This window comes from Eschrichtius robustus, chromosome 11 (assembly GCF_028021215.1).
Source record: "Eschrichtius robustus isolate mEscRob2 chromosome 11, mEscRob2.pri, whole genome shotgun sequence".
NCBI lineage: Eukaryota > Metazoa > Chordata > Mammalia > Artiodactyla > Eschrichtiidae > Eschrichtius > Eschrichtius robustus.
The window spans coordinates 18,745,574-18,763,522 of NC_090834.1; the positions used below are offsets into that span (position 1 = coordinate 18,745,574).

The 17,949-nt window shown below is 55.1% G+C and overlaps 1 protein-coding gene across 1 annotated transcript; it reads left to right on the plus strand.

Moving 5' to 3' along the window:
* The first annotated feature begins 1,464 nt into the window (after positions 1-1,464).
* TMPRSS5 (transmembrane serine protease 5) lies at positions 1,465-17,539 on the plus strand. Its single transcript, XM_068556048.1, has 15 exons — positions 1,465-1,530; positions 2,676-2,799; positions 3,187-3,285; positions 3,791-3,913; positions 5,406-5,541; positions 5,890-6,003; positions 7,516-7,559; positions 8,252-8,414; positions 9,368-9,546; positions 11,160-11,258; positions 11,743-11,885; positions 12,171-12,340; positions 13,246-13,603; positions 16,487-16,681; positions 17,354-17,539. The coding sequence occupies exons 1-15, from the start codon at positions 1,465-1,467 to the stop codon at positions 17,537-17,539; spliced, it is 2,199 nt and encodes a 732-aa protein (XP_068412149.1).
* Positions 17,540-17,949: the final 410 nt, after the last annotated feature.

Sequence of the window (17,949 nt, forward strand, 5' to 3'; positions counted from 1 at the left end):
AGATATCATCCAGAGGACTCAGAAACATTTCAACAAATGCTAATATCAGTCTCTTGAATACAGCCCTGTCAGCAGGAAGTGGGGGGATTGTGCCAGCATGCATGGGGCACACTTTTTGGCACAAGGAATCTTGTTGCTAAGCCAACAGTAGTTGGCTTCCCCTCCTCCTCCTAACCTTTTTCTCTGCTTCTAAGCTTCCAGTTAGCTGATGGGAGGGGCTGAGGCTGCCCAGCCCAGGCTAGCCCTTGACTCCCTTTCTGCAACAAGGGATCTATTCATGGTTTCTGAGCAGAGTTCATTGTCTCTCTGGGGTGTGTGTGTGTGTGTGTGTGTGGAGGACGGTGAAGGGAGAAGCCATGTGTGAACTAGGGAGACCTCATCTTCCAACCAAGCTGGCCGGGCTATTTAATCAATGCTGACCCAAGAACAGGAGCAGAACGTTACCTAGCAGACCTTGAGGTTTTGCATTGGTGCCACGGACCCATATGGTAAGGCCATACCCTGCTCTGACCTCTCTTTCTTTCTACTCCCACCCCTGACCCCACCCTTGGAATTCTAGGCTCTTGGAAGGAGTCTCCTCTGGCAGCTCTGGTGCAGAGGAGAGGGGGCCCTAGAGGGGATCCTGTGTGGTCAACCTCCTGGTTTGGTTTTCCCCGGGGGTGACTTTTATTTCCCACTCTTGTCCCCCATATGCCTAGCCAGGTGCTTTGCCTGTAGGCAGCACTTAGCAAATCATTATTACATGAACTCCTCCTCAAAAAAAGGATGAAGAAGTCCTGTACCATTAAAGACCATTTTTGCAGGCTACCACATGGCCTTGGACAGGTGAGTGTTGAGGTGGGGCAGCGCCTGAGGTGAGGCCAGTTTGTTCAGAGGCTGAACTTCAAGCCAGGTTCCCTTGATACTGAGACAGGAAGAAAGGCTGAGCATGCCCTGGAATTCTCTCTAGACCAAGCCGTGTTGACAGGGGAAGGTGGTCTGCAGGGGAGACAGGACTTACTTCAACTTTAAGGGACTCTTTCTACTTTACTGGATTATAAATTCATTAAAGAAAGGACCCATAGTTTATACGTATTTCTTATTAATATATTATTTATTATACTTAATATTTGTGTTGTACTTTATAAAACCCTTTCCGCCACATAATCTGTTTTCTTCCTCCCTCCCTCCCTCCCTTCCTTCCTTCCTTCCTTTTATTCAGTGTGCATTAACTGAATTCCCACTTTGTGCTAGGCCTTGAGCTAGACTCTGGGATGCCTAGACCAGAGAGGAAGGAGAGAGAGAGAGAAGTGAATGAGCATAATAGAGGGTCACAATAGGTGCTGCCTGGGTTGAAGAAAGCTTCCTGGAAAAATGACACTTAAGCTGAGTCTTGCAAGGTCATAGGAGTCAGTATGTGGGAAAGGGGACAGCAGGTGCCATGCCTCCGTGGTGTGAGAGTGTGTGAGGATGCTAAGGACAGGCATGTGTGTTAGTATCACCCTGAGTTCCGCTGTGGAGGAGTTAGTGCTGCCAGGTGAGGATGGAGAGGTGAGGAGGGGCGAGATCACAGAGGATGCTGCGAGCTATACAAGGGAGATTTGGATTTACCCTGAAGGCTACAAAGATCATTAGATACTTTAAAGATGGTGTTAACTTGCTAATGTTTGCATTTTAGAAAGATTGCTCTGGCATGGAGAAGGAATGGAGACAAAGCTAGATGGGGGAGACTACTCAATGTGTAGCAGGGGTTATCACTCTTATTTCATAAAGGAGAAAGTTGAAATTTGGATGGCTGATGAGTTACCAAGTTCATATAGTAGGCTGTAGACCTAGCTTTGAACTGCTGGTCCAGTGTTTTTGCCAAGATTTTACCTTCCATTACTCTTCTTCATGGCACATGAATTTTAGGCAAATGTCTGACCTACCCCACTCTAGCCTCCTCAACACCTTTTTCCTGGAACACCCAATGACCATATATGTCAGTTCAAACCCTATTCATCTATGAGGGCCTGTCTCAGAGGCTGCCTCTTCCAGGAAGCCTTTCTTGATCTCCCCAACAAGAAGTAAGCTCTCCTTTGGAATTCCAATGTTAGTTAAACTGAACTTCTCTTCTGTCACTGAACATGTGCTGCTTTGTTTACATGACTTATCTTCAGGACTCACAAGTAGGTTCTTTGAGGCGGTGGTTGTGGAGGTCCACGTTAATTTACCCTGAACTCCTTACAGTATCCCCCACCGTGGACTGTCCACTTGGGCTGAATACTATTTACTGGGTGAATGAATGCATGGTTCGTTGGGGAGGGGCAGTTTTTCCTCTGAGATAGGAGGGAATGAGGAAGGATGGGATCTTAGGATCTGAGGAGGGATGTCCAGGGATTCAGTGGATGTCCTCCATGCTGGTGGGAACCAAGGTGAGGGGGTGGTGAAGAGTGTGGGCGTTGCAGTTGGCCCAATCTGGGCTCAGGTCTCTGCTCTGACACTTACTGGCTGTGTGAGAGAAAGGTGGGCGGGGCTAGGGGCTCCAGGAGAGCAGGGAGGCCCGAGGGGCATCTATGGGAACACACATGGCGTCCCCAAGATGAAAAAAGGCTCGCAAGTGGCAATGAGGGCCCGGCTGGAGTTAGAGAGTGGGGACTTCTTGCGGTCGGTGGTGATTTCTCTCCTTGGTGAGTGACTGACAGCTGTTTCCCCAGAGCCTGTTGCTGGATGGCCGAGCCCCCATGGAGGCTCAGGATGCAGAGGAGAGTCCAGGATCCTGGATCTTCAGAGCAGAGCCAGGAGACCCACTGCGGAGGCCCGAGGCCCAGCAGCAACCCAGTAGGCCAGACCGGGCCATCGGGGAATGACAGGGTGGGGGCAGTGAAGGGACAATCTTCCTACATCCTCCAGATTCTTTTTCCCCAGATCTTCCCAGGTCAGCCTTAAATGACTGATGGTGAGAGGCTGTCTCACTATTTATCCCAGACATGCTTTTGCTCTGTTTCCCATGTGGGGGCTTGAGCGGGCTCCGAGGCTCCAGTGATCAGAGCTCTGCCCCCTACCCACCCCAGGATGATGGGGCAGGGGGAGGTGGGCAGGTGCAGTGGGGCAAACTCCCGCCGCGACTCGGGGGCTGTCTGGTCCCGGGGTGGCGTCTCGGGGTGAAGTGAGGCTGGCAGGCGGAGGCAGGGCCCCCAGACGCTCCCCTGCCCTCCTCCCCCACAGTCTCTTGGGCCTGGCGCTGGTGCACAGGGCAGCGCGGCTGGGCGGTGCTGGGAGCCCTGGTGTTGCTGGCTGGTGCAAGCATTGGCTCCTGGCTTCTAGGTCAGTGCTGGGACCTTCAGTGGCAGGGGAGGGGCAATGAACAGGATCTGGGGGATGCTGGGAGAGAGGAACAGGTGCTGAGAAGGTGTTCAAGGCAGGTGGGATGAGCGTCTTTTCCATCTACTCTGAGTAGACAGCAAGTAGAAACGGGGCAAAGGGCCAGCAGGAGGGACTCGGGCTCTACGTAAAGAAGAACGTTTCAGTCCTACAGTGAGAAATGTGCTCGAGTGGATGATCCAGGGAGGCCCTTGTCAAACTTTTCCAAGAGATCTTTCCCAGTCAGAGGGAGAGAGAGAGACAGAGACAGAGACAGAAACATTGAGAGCGCCATGGCTCTCTTCTGCACGTTGCGGGGGACCTGCCTCGGGCAGGGTGGTGGTGAGGAGCCCCCCGGGGGCTGCCTTTGCCTCCCTCTGCTGCAGGTCCCTTGCTCTGCTCCTTGGCCCCCTCCTAGGGGAAGCCCTTCCTTCCCCCAGCCTCTCCTTGTCTTTTTTGTCCTCTGAAGCACTGTATCTGTGGCCGGCTGCCTCTCAGCCTGTTCCCGGGACCCTGCAGGATGAGGAGGTGAGCTCGAACTGCTCGGAGGCCAGCGGTGAGGAAGCCCTGCTCCCCTCGCTTCCCAGAGCAGGTGGGCCACGCCCCAAGGTCGCAGGACTCCCACCTGGGCCCCGGGCCCCTCCACAGCTCTGGGATCCTCCCTTCTGGCTGGGGGCAAGAGGACCAAAATGAAGGGCCACGAGTTCGCTGCCACCCACCTGTGTCTCCCGTACTGTGAGGGTGGGGACACGGCCCAGGCTTGTAGAGCTGATGTCTGGTTTAGGGCTTTCAGCACTCCCGGGGGACGGTCTTGATCTCTAGCGGGGTCACGGCCAAGAGCCCAGGCTGCCAGGAGAGATGGTGACTCACCCTTTGGGCAGCGTGAGGCTGCAGTGTGGGGAAGAGGAGCCACAGGTGTGTGTGGGGAGCCAGCCTGGGACCGGCAAGGGTCTGGGCCCAGGGGCAAAGAACGCACAGAGGGCTGGGAACGTCTCGCCACGTTGTCTCTGCATCCCACATCCAAATCTTGTCCCCTCCCCTCCAGCTAAGAGTTGAGGATCCGAATATACGGTGCTGCTAAGGCTGAGGGTAGAATCAGTTACAGAGGTTAGTTAGGGTCAGCTTGGAGCCTGCTTTTGCGAGCTGTGTGTGCCTTTGGGTCCGTTACTGCTTTGAGCTTCCATTTCCTTCTCCATGAAGTGGAGATGAAAATAGTTACTGCATGAAGTTGTAAGCATAATAAGAGCATAAAATAAAAGGGCTTAGCACAGGGCTTCCCTGGTGGCGCAGTGGTTGAGAATCCACCTGCCAACGCAGGGGACACGGGTTCGAGCCCTGGTCTGGGAAGATCCCACATGCCGCGGAGCAACTAGGCCCGTGAGCCACAATTACTGAGCCTGCGCGTCTGGAGCCTGTGCTCCACAACAAGAGAGGCCGCGATAGTGAGAGGCCCGCGCACCGCGATGAAGAGTGGCCCCCACTCGCCGCAACTAGAGAAAGCCCTCGCACAGAAACGAAGACCCAACACAGCCATAAATAAATAAATAAATAAATAAATAAATAAATAAATAATTAATTAACTTAAAAAAAAATTCCCTCAAATCTCTCCCTTAGCTAGTTTAAAAAAAAAAAAAAAGGGCTTAGCACAGAGCCTGGAAAAAGCAGATGCTCAATAAACAGGAGCCATCACTAGTATTGCCATGAGATTTGAAATCAGAAGACCTGGATCCATCACTTGCAGATCCTGTGACCTAGGACGGGTCACTTAACCTCCGTGCCTTACTTCCCTCTGCAGAATGCGAGGATGGGAATTCTCACCCCACAGGGTTGCTGTGACACTTAGTGATGGCGCACGTTTAAAAGCACTTGGTTAAAACACAAACCTAAAAGGCTGCGCAAAGAGGGGTTATTTTGTTCTCGGAACCGGCTGGCTCCCTGGGGAACAGGGAGCCTGATATGGGGTGACCCAGATGCTATCGTGAAGGGCACTTTAGGTCTCACGGTGGCCAGGTCCGGCTCGCCCTGCCCATGCCACCCCTCCATCCCACAGCAGGTGGGATGTGGCTTTCATACTGCGGTTTCAGTGTCTTTCAGAATAAACACCGAGGACTTCTTGCTGGAAGTGCAGGTGAGGGCCCGGCCAGACTGGCTCCTGGTCTGCCACGAGGGCTGGAGCTCTGCCCTGGGGGTACGGATCTGCCGGAGCCTTGGGCATCTCAGGTAGCTGGGGCCAGAGCTGGGGCCTGGGGAGGGTGGAGAGCTGATGGGTGGGGGAGGAGCATTGAAGACCTCTATCTGTCTGTCACCATCAAAGTACTCAGGAAATGGCAAGAGGTCATGTTGGTCATCTCCTGGCCTCTGGGCGTGATGGTGCCCCAGTCTGTTTCTCTCCTTTGAACATCCTTGATTTTTAACAAATATAAATCCCAGAAGAGGTCATTGTCAAAGTCTTGCTCAGTCACTACACTGGTATAGTATCACATTGCAGTTATACTTAACCCCCATCTCTCGTGCCGATCGTCAGTTTAAAGCCGATTTCCTCCCGTTTCATTCCCTTCTCCTGCCAAGACTCACAGACCACAAGGCAGTGAACCTGTCTGACATCAGGCTCAACAGCTCCGGGCAGTTTGCTCAGCTCTCTCCTAGACTGGGAGGCCTCCCGGAGGAGGTGTGGCAGCCCAGGTAGGGCTTCTCAGGGGGCTGAGTGATGCCCCTCACTTCCTGGTGAACAATCCAGCAAAAATCTTCCTATCACGAGAGCCTGGTGGCGAGGACGCTGGAGGTGTGAGATAGGACAACAAAGAGGAATATTTCCCAATTAGAAATTACTAACTCAGCTCACAGGAGCCCTGCCCACCAAAGTTTCACATATATCATCTTATTTGCCCCTCACAAGAACGGCAGGATTGGGTGTTATTGTCAGAGGATTTGAAATGGTACTCCTATTCCCATTTTACAGGTGGGGAAACTGAGACTCAATGAAGTAAAGGGCCTTGTGCAAGGTCACAGAACTGATAAGCAGCCAAACCAAGTCTTGAAACCAGGCTCCTGTCTCCAAACTAGTCCCTCTCACCCCTGCCGCACTTTATTTGGATAATTCTGCTATCTCAGGAGAGAGATGGTTGACTGTCTGGAACCTGGAGACCCTCCAGAGAAGAGAGGGCTCTGGGATGGCCCCTTCCCCAAATCCTGGGGGTGGGTGCAAGCTGAGTGGGTTTCACCCTGTCTGGGTGTCCTAAAGCTTTCCAGCAGCCTCCTCCTGCCCCTGCTCTAAAGCCTTCTCACCCCTTCTCCACTGTTCCCGTCTGAACCTCAGTCCCCTCCTATCCGGCTCCTGTCCCCTGTGGGCCGATCAGGGGAACGTGGGGTCCCTGTCTTAGATACCTTAATGGGCAAAGGGAAGTAAGGGTGGGACTGACTCTGCCAGGAGTGCCGGGGGACCGTGGATTTGGGAAACTAGTAGAATCCAGGCATTAGGATGCTGGGGTCAAGAGAGAAGTCAAGAAAGAGGGCTTTGCTCCAAAAGGAGTTGATTTTTTTTTCTTTTTCACAGTGTGTTTTTAAATGTTATTTATTTATTTATGTTAGGCTTCACTGTGTGGCTTGCGGGATCTTAGCTCCCCAACCAGGGATTGAACCTGGGCCTCAGCAGTGAAAGCGTCGAGTCCTAACCACTGGACCGCCAGGGAACTCCCAGGAGTTGAGGTTTATGCTAGGAAGGAGGAGGAGAAAGAGGAGAGCAGGCATCTGAGTACGCAGGGCCGGGCAAAGGGCTTGGGGGAGAGTGGAGTCGTCTGAGGCAGCAGCACGGGGCGAAGAACTGAGTCGGTTCACTCGCTCTCTTACCCACTCACCGGCTGAGCACACATTTACTCAGGGGCCTTAGTGGGAACAGCCGATTGTCACAGTCATGAGCGCTCCATTTGTAACTTTGGGCCCTGCCCAAATCCAACTGGAGGACCTCGAAGTCCTGTGTGCCGGGGACGACTGGGCAGAGCACAGCTGCTGTTCTAGAGACCTGCTACAAGCAGGGGCCTGGGGGCTTGGGTGGGGGCAGGAAGCAGGTGGCTGTGGCTACAGAGAGGCCCCCTCTGCTCCCCCCAACAACGCCCCCCTCCCCCAGGCCCTCGGGTGGGTGTGCAGCCTGGGGTGGGCCCCGCCCACCTTCCTGCTGGCGCTGCCTCTGTTTTGCAGGGACAGCTGTACTTCTGGTCAAATTGTTTCCCTCAGATGCTCTGGTGAGTCCTGTCCTGGGTCCGGGAAGGAGGCGATGGGAGGAGGGCGTCTCCCCCATGCCCTCAGGGTGGGACATCCCCACTGGGAAGCTCAGCTGGGTCTGGGGTGGAGTTCCTTGCCCACCTGCCTGCAGGGCCCCTTCTTGCAGACACAGTTCTACCCAAACAGAGCCCCGTCTACACCTCTGTCCCATCCGCCACCAGCCACTGGTTTGGGTGGATAACCTCCTTGCCTCACTCCCCGCCCTGGCCTCTGATGTTCCCTGGCCTCTGGGGGCGCCCCAAAGGGGAAACAGCAGCTTCTGGAGACTAAGGATGGTGGGGAAAGAGGGGTCAAGTGGGAGACAGTTTACAGAGTTCCTTTCACCCGTCTTCCCAGTCATCTAGCCATCTCTTCATCTGTCCTTCCACGCATCGGTCCACATGCCACCATTTGACCCCCTCCTATGGGACAGGCGTTTTCTTAGATCCTGGGGCTCCATAGATGATGCAGGCACCACCCCTGCTCTCAGCGAGCGCACCGCCTGATGGGGCAGGTGGATGTGTAACCAACATTTCCAGCTTCCCGCCCCATGCTTAGGGCCAGGAATGATAAACGGGAGCCGTCCACGCTGGACCACAGGCCCCGACCGTTAGCACAGTGCTGACACCCGCCCCGCTTTCTTTCCATCTCACCAGTGCTTGTCTGTTTGCAGAGTGTGGGACCAGGCCCCTGGCTTCCCAGATAGTGGGCGGGCAGGCGGTGGCTCCCGGGCGCTGGCCCTGGCAGGCCAGCGTGGCCCTGGGTGCCCGGCACACATGCGGGGGCTCCGTGCTGGCCCCGCACTGGGTGGTGACCGCGGCGCACTGCGTGCACAGGCAAGGCTGGGGGCTGCTGGGGGGAGGGTGCCCCCCTAGCATTTTCTCTTTGGCCGTTGGTGTGTCCTGTATACAATGTCCAACTGTCCGCCTCCCATGTCTGCTGCGAGTGGGCCCGGGCGGTGTTTGTGAAATTCTCCCTGTTCAGTGCCAAGAACAGCTCTGCCTAAACAGCAGTCATAATACAAATATTGGTTCTTTAGTTTTGTTCGGTCTTTAAGTTTTTAAGATGCTTTCACACTCACAGCCCTCCATGCTTCTTAACGTTTATCACCACTGTAATTAAATCACTTTCCATGTAATTATTTGTTTAATGTCTTTCTTCCCCTTTACACTGGAAGCTCCATGGGGGCAGGGAAGAGTCTTGTTTACCACTGAATCCCTTTGTTGATTTTTCCCCTGCCTTGTCCCGGTGGCCTGGAATATAGCAGGTGCTTAATAAATGCTGATTGGAAGGAATGAATGAGCTCTTTGGCCCTCTTCTCTTGATGGCGGGCAAGGCAGGTGGTGTAATTCTCATCTTATAGTGAGGAAACCGAGGCTGGGAGAGCCAAAGTGCCTCCCCAGCGATCACACTTAGGAAGTGGGGAGACAGCACTGCGGAAAGCTTTGCTGACTCGGCTTAGAGCTATGATAATCACACAAGGCCTTCCCATGTTTGCTGTAAAACTTGAAGGGGTTTATGCTGGAGAGTGCAGGGCTGGTGGCCAATGATCATAGTGTCTCACTTCTCTCTCCATCAGTGCCTGAGCATTTATTAAGCACCTACTGCATGCCCAGTGTCTTGCCAGCTGCTGGGGGATTCTAAGAGGTCTGGGTTCTGGGAGCTTGCAGCCTGGTGATGGGGCCCCCACTAACAGCCACGCTTGTTGGCTTCCTCCCCCCACCAACTCATTTATGTCAACGTCTCCGGCCCCTTCCTTCCCCGGGCTCAGCTCGGCTCCCTTGTGCAGTTTCAGGCTGTCCCGCCGGTCCAGCTGGCGGGTCCATGTGGGGCTGGTCAGCCACAGCACGGTCAGGCCGCACCAGGGGGCTGTGGTGGAGCGGATCATCGCCCACCCTCTGTACAGTGCCCAGAGTCACGACTACGACGTGGCCCTCCTGCAGCTCCGGACCCCGCTCCACTTCTCAGGTGAGGCTGTGGTGAGAGGGGCGGCGCCGGGAGCGTGAGAGCCCCGCGGCTTCCTAAGACCCCCTTGTGCTGTGAACCCAACGTTCACTTCATTTGGTGACCGTCGTGGACTCTGGCATCACCTGGACCTGGGGTGGTGCCAACTCTTCCACACGCTCTTTTGGGGACAAAGGTTCTGGCCCTTTTCCCATCTGGGCTGCAGGCGGGATTTGCCTCGAGGTCCCAAGAAGAGCTTCTCAGTGGCTCCATCTCCCAACAGGCTGCTCCATCCCGTCCCCAGGCTGGTGCCAGGTCCCGGCCGGGTTATAGTGAATAATAGTTAACTATGTATTGACAGTTAATAGGATAACAGTTAATAACTAGCACCATGTTACGGTTAATAAGATTTACCTTACCAAGTATTCTTTCACCCCATCCTCAGAACAAACCTGACAGGGAGCTGAGGCCGGTGTATGTAGATAAGGATGCTGACCTTTAGAGAGGGAATTGACTCTCTTCAAGTTCACGAGGCAAACAATTCCCGGGGCAGAGCGTCTCCTCCACTGCATCTGCCCTTGAAGGGCAGCTCTTCCACACGCACGTGCCATGTGCACTCACCTACAGACACACATGCTCACACACACACACACGTGCATGCCCTCACACGCTCACACACTCATGCAAGGCTCACATAAGTATGCACACCTACTCCTGTGCACGCCTACACACACACACACACACACACACACACACACACACTCAGCACTCCTCCCTCCCATTGCTACCTGGAGCCTTGGGTTTCCCCAGCAACAGTGGCTGCTCTATGCCGTTCACAAATTCTACCGTATATGGGTGTTCTCTGCACCGCTGTTCAACAGTTAATGCTTCCAAATCGACATGGATATATTTAAAGGGAAACTTTAGGTTACTACCTAATTGGAGAACCCATATGACTTATAGTAAATAGATAATCACCAGAAAAATGCACAGAGTGAAAGCAAAACAGTGCTCAAGTCCCAGCTAGGCGCTGTGCTCTGCAGAACTGCCGCGTCAGGCCGCTCTCTCTGTGCTTGGAAGGGGTGGGCAGGCGTGAAGAGAGGCACAGAGTAGCACCAGACAGACTCTTTCTCCGTGGCGCAGAAGAGGGGCTGAAAGAGAACCGAAGAGGAAATACTTTCTCCCAGCGAAGTGGCGTTTACTAACTAACGGCAGGTCTATGCATTACGTAAAATCAGGTTCAGGCTCCGTCCACAGGGCAGGTCGCACACTTTTGGAAACCATGTCCCAAGCGGGTCCACACGCCCTGGGGAAAATCCAAAATGGGTCCTCATTAGGAGAAGTTAGGTACAAACACCCAGAAGGAGTTTCCATCCCCCCTCAGCCCCAGGTGGGGATGCACCGTGTGTACACCGCCCGGCCTAGGGCACCAGGCACGCTGCAGTTTCCACACTGTCCTCTGCGTGAATGGTAGCTCCCACGTGGGCCAGTGCCTGACCCGCACAGCTGTACAGGAGGCCGGAGCCAGACTGTTTGAGGAGGGGGCGTGGAGGACATGCCCGCCCTGGTCCTTTGCCCAGGCTCGCGGGCAGGGAGGCTGAGCCGGAGTGGGACCCGGGACCCCTGCCTCTCCGCAGACACCGTGGGCGCCGTGTGCCTGCCGGCTGAAGAGCAGGATTTTCCGAGGGGCTCGCAGTGCTGGGTGTCTGGCTGGGGCCACACGGACCCCAGCCACAGTGAGTCAGCTCCCAGGGCCCGGGGCGCACAGGGGTGTGGGTGTCGGGGAGGCAGGCATCCTTTCCCAAGGGGAGGCACCTCCCCCTCCCACCTCCTCCTCCCCTGGCCACAGGGCAGCGCCAGCCCCCTTCTCCTCTGGCATCACCCCTGGCCAGACCCAGGGGCCCCAGTCTCCCCTGCCTGGGTCTTTCTGGGAGAACCACCTGGTGTTTTCCCCTAAACCCAGGCCCCTTCGTCCCCCTCCCCTTCTCCCAGGAGGGCCAAGGCCTCAGCAGCAGGGTGTATGTGTGGGGTCTACTCCTCCTCTTCGCTCCCAGCCCCCAAGTCTGACGGACCCCTGCCTCCTCGCCCAGAGTCCACAGCTCCCATCCTGGGCTCCCCTCTTTGGGCCTCCGCACCTCCGGGGCCTCTAAGGCCCTCTTGCTGCCCTGCTTTCCCGGGCCTTGCTCTGCGCCCCTCCATCTCCGCATCTGCCTCCCGCAGCCCACAGGTCGGACACGCTCCGGGACACGGTGGTGCCCCTGCTCAGCACCCAGCTCTGCAACAGCTCTTGCGTGTACAGCGGGGCCCTCACGCCCCGCATGCTGTGTGCTGGCTACCTGGACCAGAGGGCCGACGCATGCCAGGTGCAGGCGGGCGGGGGCCCCGGGGCGGGGTGGGCGGGGCCTGCGGCCGGGGGCCCGGCTGCCATCCTCTCCGCGAGCGGGGGCGCCCAGGCAAGTGGGCAGCGCGCTGCGGGTTGAAGGGGGGCCGAGGCATGACGGGATCCGTCCTGGAAGCAGGACCGCCTGGGATGCAGTGTGTACTCCTGGCCCCGGGGGTCGGGGGTTGGGGAGTGGTCTGCCGCCACTCCACCAGGAAGGACTAACTAACTGCCTGTTTCTCTGTATCCCGGGGCCTGGATGCCGCAGGGGGATAGCGGGGGTCCCCTGGTGTGCCTGGACAAGGGCACGTGGCGCCTGGTGGGGGTGGTCAGCTGGGGCCGCGGCTGCGCAGAGCCCAACCACCCCGGCGTCTACGCCAAGGTTGCCGAATTCCTGGGCTGGATCCAGGACACGGCGCAGGTGAGCCGGGGAGGCAGGTGGGGCAGACCCGTTTGTGAAGGACCACTAACCCTCGGAAACCGTGACCCTCATCCCTCGGGCCTGGGCCCTGCTGGGGGCTGGGGAATATTCCCAGACTGGGAGGAGGAAGAAGTGAAGCTTATAACGTTGAATCCATTCTATGAATTTAAGCATTCACTAAGGAAGAGTTGACCTGAGTTTGTAGCCCAGATCTGCCATTTCCTGTGGGACCTGTGGCAAATTCCTAACTTCGGTAAACCTCAGTGTCCTGGTAGTAACCATCGTGGCTACTGTATATGTCATCATATGTGACGATTACATGAGGTCAGGCCTGCCCAGCGCTAGGCTTAGAGTGAGTGGCCCAGGTGTTATTATGTATTTACTTGTGACCATGACTCATCCCTGGTCGTGCCTGCTCTCCCTGCCCTAGGGAGAGAGCTCAGCATTTAGCAGTTTGAGTTCAGCAACGGATTCATTCTGTGTGATCCTGGGCTGGCCACTCCACTTCATCCGTTCAGTGGCAGAGCCAAGTGAGAATGTATATAAAAGCACGTGATCTGCATAAAGTACTTTATAAATGCAGCGTGTGATAGTGGGAAGCATCCTTCTGCAAGGTTGGGCTCAGGGCAGGTGGTAGATAATAAACTTTAGAGTTTACAGGGGACCTATGCGTCCACCTTCTCATTCAAACCTTACAAAAAACCTAGAGAAGCAGATATTTTAGCCCCATTTGATAGAAGTGGAAATGAAGGTTCCGAGTGGTTAAGTGATTTATTAAAATGCTAGTTACTCGGCTAACCGAGGGTGGAGCCACTCTGTAGATCAGCTCCTTTCTCTTTCAGCCCAGGACTCCCTCCCCTGGTCCTGTTGTTTCCTCAGTCTCACTGCGTTCCAGCCTCATGTTTCCTGGGGTCTCTGGCAGGTCCACTAGATGGAGGAGAAGCAGCAGCCCCGGATGCAGAAGGCATGGATCTCTTATCGCTGCACAAGAGACAGTCGCCACCCACCGGCCAGCCTCCAGGCCACGGGGCCTCTCCCCTCCAGCCCTGATTTCCAGTCCCTCTATCTCACCAGAGAGCCTCAATGACAGGAGAGAGGCTGGGGTTGGGCTGGGAAGGTGGGGGAGCCGAGAGGTGGAGAGGGAGCAGCCGGAGAGGAAGAGGGTGCTGGCGGCAGTCGGGAGCCTGCCCTTCTGCCCCCTCCCCTCCCCAGCCCCTGTGCGCATCTTTTGGGAGAATGCTCAGGGATGCCCTGGGCCCGCCTTCTCCCTGCGCTCTCAGGTGGGGGAAGTGCCTCCCTACTGACCCAGGCTGGGAAGCTCCTGGGCAGATGGGGTCAAGGCTGGACCGGCCCAGGTTAAGCCCATGGAGTCAGGATCCGCCCCACTCTTCTGTCGATCTCACCTACTGCCTGCTCTCACTTGGCTCTGGCTGGCCCTGCTGGGGCTGGGGGTGGGGTGGGGGGCACGGTAAGAACACTCTGGTTGGTGTTGGAATAGGGTGTAGGTTTTAAATGACAGTTCTGTGAACTGGTCCAGGACTTCTGGTATTAAAGTGAAATGATGTATGGCCTCGGTCCCGTCCTCCCCCCACCCCCCTTCTCTCTCTTTCTCTCACACCCACATTAAGGGGTAGTAGAATTACAATTTTCCTCCCGTACATGTTTCTTAAAGCTCTGGAACTGGCTCCTGCTCGTATAATTCCGTACATTTGTTAAATCTACATGTCATGATTGACAACAGAAAGCCCCAGCCTTCCAGGTGCTCTGATACCGCAAGTCTGAGTGCCACTGAGTCAGTGCTTCCTCTGGGAGGGTCTGGCTTCCCCACGAGACCCATCTCTCCTCAGCTCTTGTTTCAGGACTGGGCCTTCTGGCTCGGGAGATGTCTTTCTGAGTTTCTGCCCAGTTAGCATTTTCCTGGTTAAGCTTCTCCCCCACTCTCTCCTCTCTAGCAATTAAAATGCAATTGGTATCTTGTTTCTAAAAACTGCAATGAATTTTTTATGGTGCTTACCCAAGGAAATGCAATTAGCGTTTAGCAATGACACAACTTTTTCGTGAGTTTATCAGCATTTTTTTGAGGGGTAGTACAAATGAATATTCATTCCTGGAGGGTCTGCTTCCTTTTCAAAGAAGTGCATTAGAAAAAAAAGGCCACAATTTACTGTCGTTTAAAAACAGCTGGGGAAGTGGCTGCTGGGAATCTGCTGCCCAACTGCAGAAGCAACGTGGGTGAGGCCCTGGCAGGTGGTGGGTGGTCTGACCCTGTGTTCTGAGAGCCCCGACCTCCAGCCTCCATCCCGAGATCAGCATTTACTTACCCGACTCTGGGGAGTCCCCGCTTCAAGAGGCGGTTTCAGGGCTGCCGACCTCCCTGGGCAGGGAAGAGTTACCAGCAAATCCATCAGCGATGATCTTTTTTGTGTTTCTGTTGTTGCCCATAGGCGTTTGCTTATTTAAAGGGAGGTTTTTATTTACCACAGTCATTATGATCTGTTAATAATCAGTAACACTTGGATACTATTTTACAGTTTATCAATCCTGCTCACACGTGGTATCCCATTTAAATCTCACACCATCTGTGTGGTGAAGATATTATTATTGTGCCCATTTCACAGGTGAGAAAATTCATTCAGAAAGATGAAGTGACTTCCCCAGGACCAGCCAGCTAATAAGCGCCAAAGCCAGGATGGGAACTTCGAGTCTTTTTACGCCAAATCCACATCATTGTTTTGCACACAGATGAACGAGATGGTCCAGTATTGCAGAGAAGTATAGAATGGGAAGGTTGGTTTAGTCGCCTGCCTACAGTCATGCATTGCCATCCCTCTTTTTTATAGGTGAGGGAACCAAAACCTGGGAAGTGGCTCCTGCCAGAGACCCTTCCTGGGCAATGTTCTTACAGATGTCCAGTTCTGCATGGTCTGACTTAAAATGTTACAAATGAGTATTTTCCACAGGAGGACGATAAGGAGAGCCCTAATTAGAGAATTTGCTAATAGCGATTCCCTGTTTACCTATAGAAGGTCCTGGTATCTTTCACCAGGCTACCAGTCAGATCTACAGACTCAGAGGCTCTCACCTGCCCTTCCTGTATTGGCAACTGCCAATCCAGCCCTTAGGAAAGTGAGGAAAAGTGGGTGCCCTGGGCCGGCTGCTGGAGGGCAGGGCTGGAGATGGGAGCAAGGACGGGTAGCAAGATTCAGGTCCGGAAGGATTTTAATGAGGAGCAGCGGGGTGCCCAGCTGTGTGACACGCTGCAGGGAATTCAGAGGCAGAGAAGCGGCTGCCTTATTGGAGCCATGAGACTTATTTGCAATAAACTATTAGTGGCCAGTCTGGCACGAAGCTGAGTGGTGAGGCGGTAATTGCTAAGGGAGCTCCAAGGGCCTATTGTTGACTAAGTCAGGGCATTTCTGTGTGCAGGAAACCCGTCTCTCTCCCCAAGGATTCAGCATCCCACCTGCCTCGGCAGAGCTTGCCAGCCTCCTGAGACTTCCCAGGAAAGGTGGGTCCTGGCTGCCAGGCCCAGGGTAGAGCCCTTCTCTCATCTACTCCTTCTCTGTGCTTTGGGGGTCTGGAGGGTACAGCAGGGTGCAGGCTCTCTCTCCTTGTTAGACTTTCCGTGGAGTCTTGCTTCTCCTAGGAGAGTTGCTGTGAACAAGGGGGCAGCCCTGTCGTTCCTCGGAAACATTTCTCGGGCTGTTTCCTGCGTTTTATTTTTGGAAGTGTTGGGCTCACCCACCACAGGACGAAACTGGAAATGCTGTAAACGCTAGAGGCTGGTACAGTAGCTGTCAGGAGATGGTTTTCCTGAGTCTCCCCACTGTTTTTCTCTCTTCTTCCTTTTCTGCCCTCTCCTGGCCATGTACTTAGGACCCTCCTGGTTGCGCAAAAGAGAACCCAGCTACACCTGCTCCCACTCTTTCGCCTCCCTCGTCATCCTGGCTCTGGATCCCTCCCCACCTCCCCACTTAGGCGCACCAGGATGTATCTTTGTGTTTGCGTCACTGGGGCTCTGCTTCCTGCTAAACTCATTGGAGCCCAGTACGGTTAACGGCCCTTTAAACTGTGTCTTAAATACCTCCAGCTCTAGGAAGGCTCTTCATCCTAGGCAGGGAGCAGCCTCCTACTGAGAGGCGAAGCTGGTCTTTCTTACACAGTCTGAGGCCAGGAAAGGGAGAGGCGGAGCCTGCAGGCACCCGCTGCAGATTTCCAGTGCCCCCGGAGCCCCAGATTTCCAGTGCCCCGGAGCAGTGCAGGGAAATCTGCTGGCGGGTTTTCTCCTGGGCTTGGTGCTGGGGTGGACCATGCTGGGGACTCAACAGAATGGAGTAGAGGAGTCCTGGCTCCAGAAGGTGTGATCTGTCACGAATGTGACAGGAAGGCGGGGGCTTTCACAGGGCGGGCCTTATCTTCTGTGCATCCCCCCTTCCAAGGAATCTCTGGCTGTGACATCTGATGGTGGACAGTCCCGTCTGGGTCTTTAACCACTGGAGAGTGTGCTGCCCTGAGCTAGTGACTCAACCTTCTTGGAGTTTGGTCTCCCATCAAATAAGGGGTCTGGGTGAGGGGGTCTCCATGGGATCTGCCTTATCAGGCTGCCTTTAACACAAACCTCTGCTGCCCCTGGAGACATCTATCTGCACCACCACCACCCGCCCCGCCCCCGCCCCCAACATCCAGTCGGGACACCCATGGAGAAGAGCTTGTTCCCTGGGACAGATCTAAAGGAACAAGCTTGCTCTGCTGTGTCAGGCCCTCTCCAGGACAGCGCTCTGACAGCCCTCTGGGTCCTGGGAGGATGAGGCACCAGGCAGAAGATTTTAAAGCCATCTTTCCCCATGTCCCATGCACACTGGCGAAGGGTTCAAGGATAGGTTTTTCTCAGGGGCTCCCCAGCTCACTTCCCAACACCCCAGGCTTTCGGTGGGGCCCCATGGGTGCCAGCTCCCTAGAGACAGTGAGGGAATTTCCTCCCTGCCCTGAAGTCCGCAGACACTTTTCTTCTGCCTACTTTCCCCTGACAGCTCCTGAGCTGCCCACGGGACCCCCTGCTCTCCGGCCTTTCCTCCTGCACGTGGGCCAGTAGTGAAGAAAGTTTTCCACCCGCAGAAGCATTACCGGCTTCTACCGGCAGCTTGGGTTCAAGCTGTCCTCTGTCCCAAGCCATGTGTCAGGCTCACAGAGGGTGGAGCCTTTCCCACGGCCCCTAAGTTAGGGGAACCCCACCTTCCCAGATTGCCCAGGACTGTCCCGGTTGTAACACCAAAAGTCCCGTGTCCCCAGAAACCCTGCAGTGCTGGGCAAACTGAGACAGTGGGTCATGCTAAGTCCATTGCCTCTCTTCCGTATAAAAGGCAAAATCCGGCTCCCCTTGGCCTCCTCCAGTCCCCCTTCGGTCTGATTGAGCTTAAAAGCAGCTTTCCCTGGTGGCCCAGAGTTGCAGGAGGAGAAGCTCCCAGGAATTCTCAAGATCTGGACTCTTTCGCCAAGATGCTGCCTTGGTCCAGAGGCTGTTGGAGCGAGAGTCCCTCCTTCCACAGGGGCTGCAGCTGACCTGGCTGCCCATCCTTCCCCTCGGTGGTTCCTCAGACGGCACCCAGGGCAGCTGCAACTCATCTTG

What these genes read in the sequence shown, in the direction of transcription:
- TMPRSS5 (XM_068556048.1), top strand. Translation starts at nt 1,465, where the DNA reads ATGTGTGTTAGTATCACCCTGAGTTCCGCTGTGGAGGAGTTAGTGCTG. An exon ending in CGAGGCCCAGCAGCAACCCA is followed by an intron (nt 2,800 to 3,186) that starts GTAGGCCAGACC and finishes CCTCCCCCACAG; the next exon opens with TCTCTTGGGCCTGGCGCTGG. An exon ending in TGTTTCCCTCAGATGCTCTG is followed by an intron (nt 7,560 to 8,251) that starts GTGAGTCCTGTC and finishes GTCTGTTTGCAG; the next exon opens with AGTGTGGGACCAGGCCCCTG.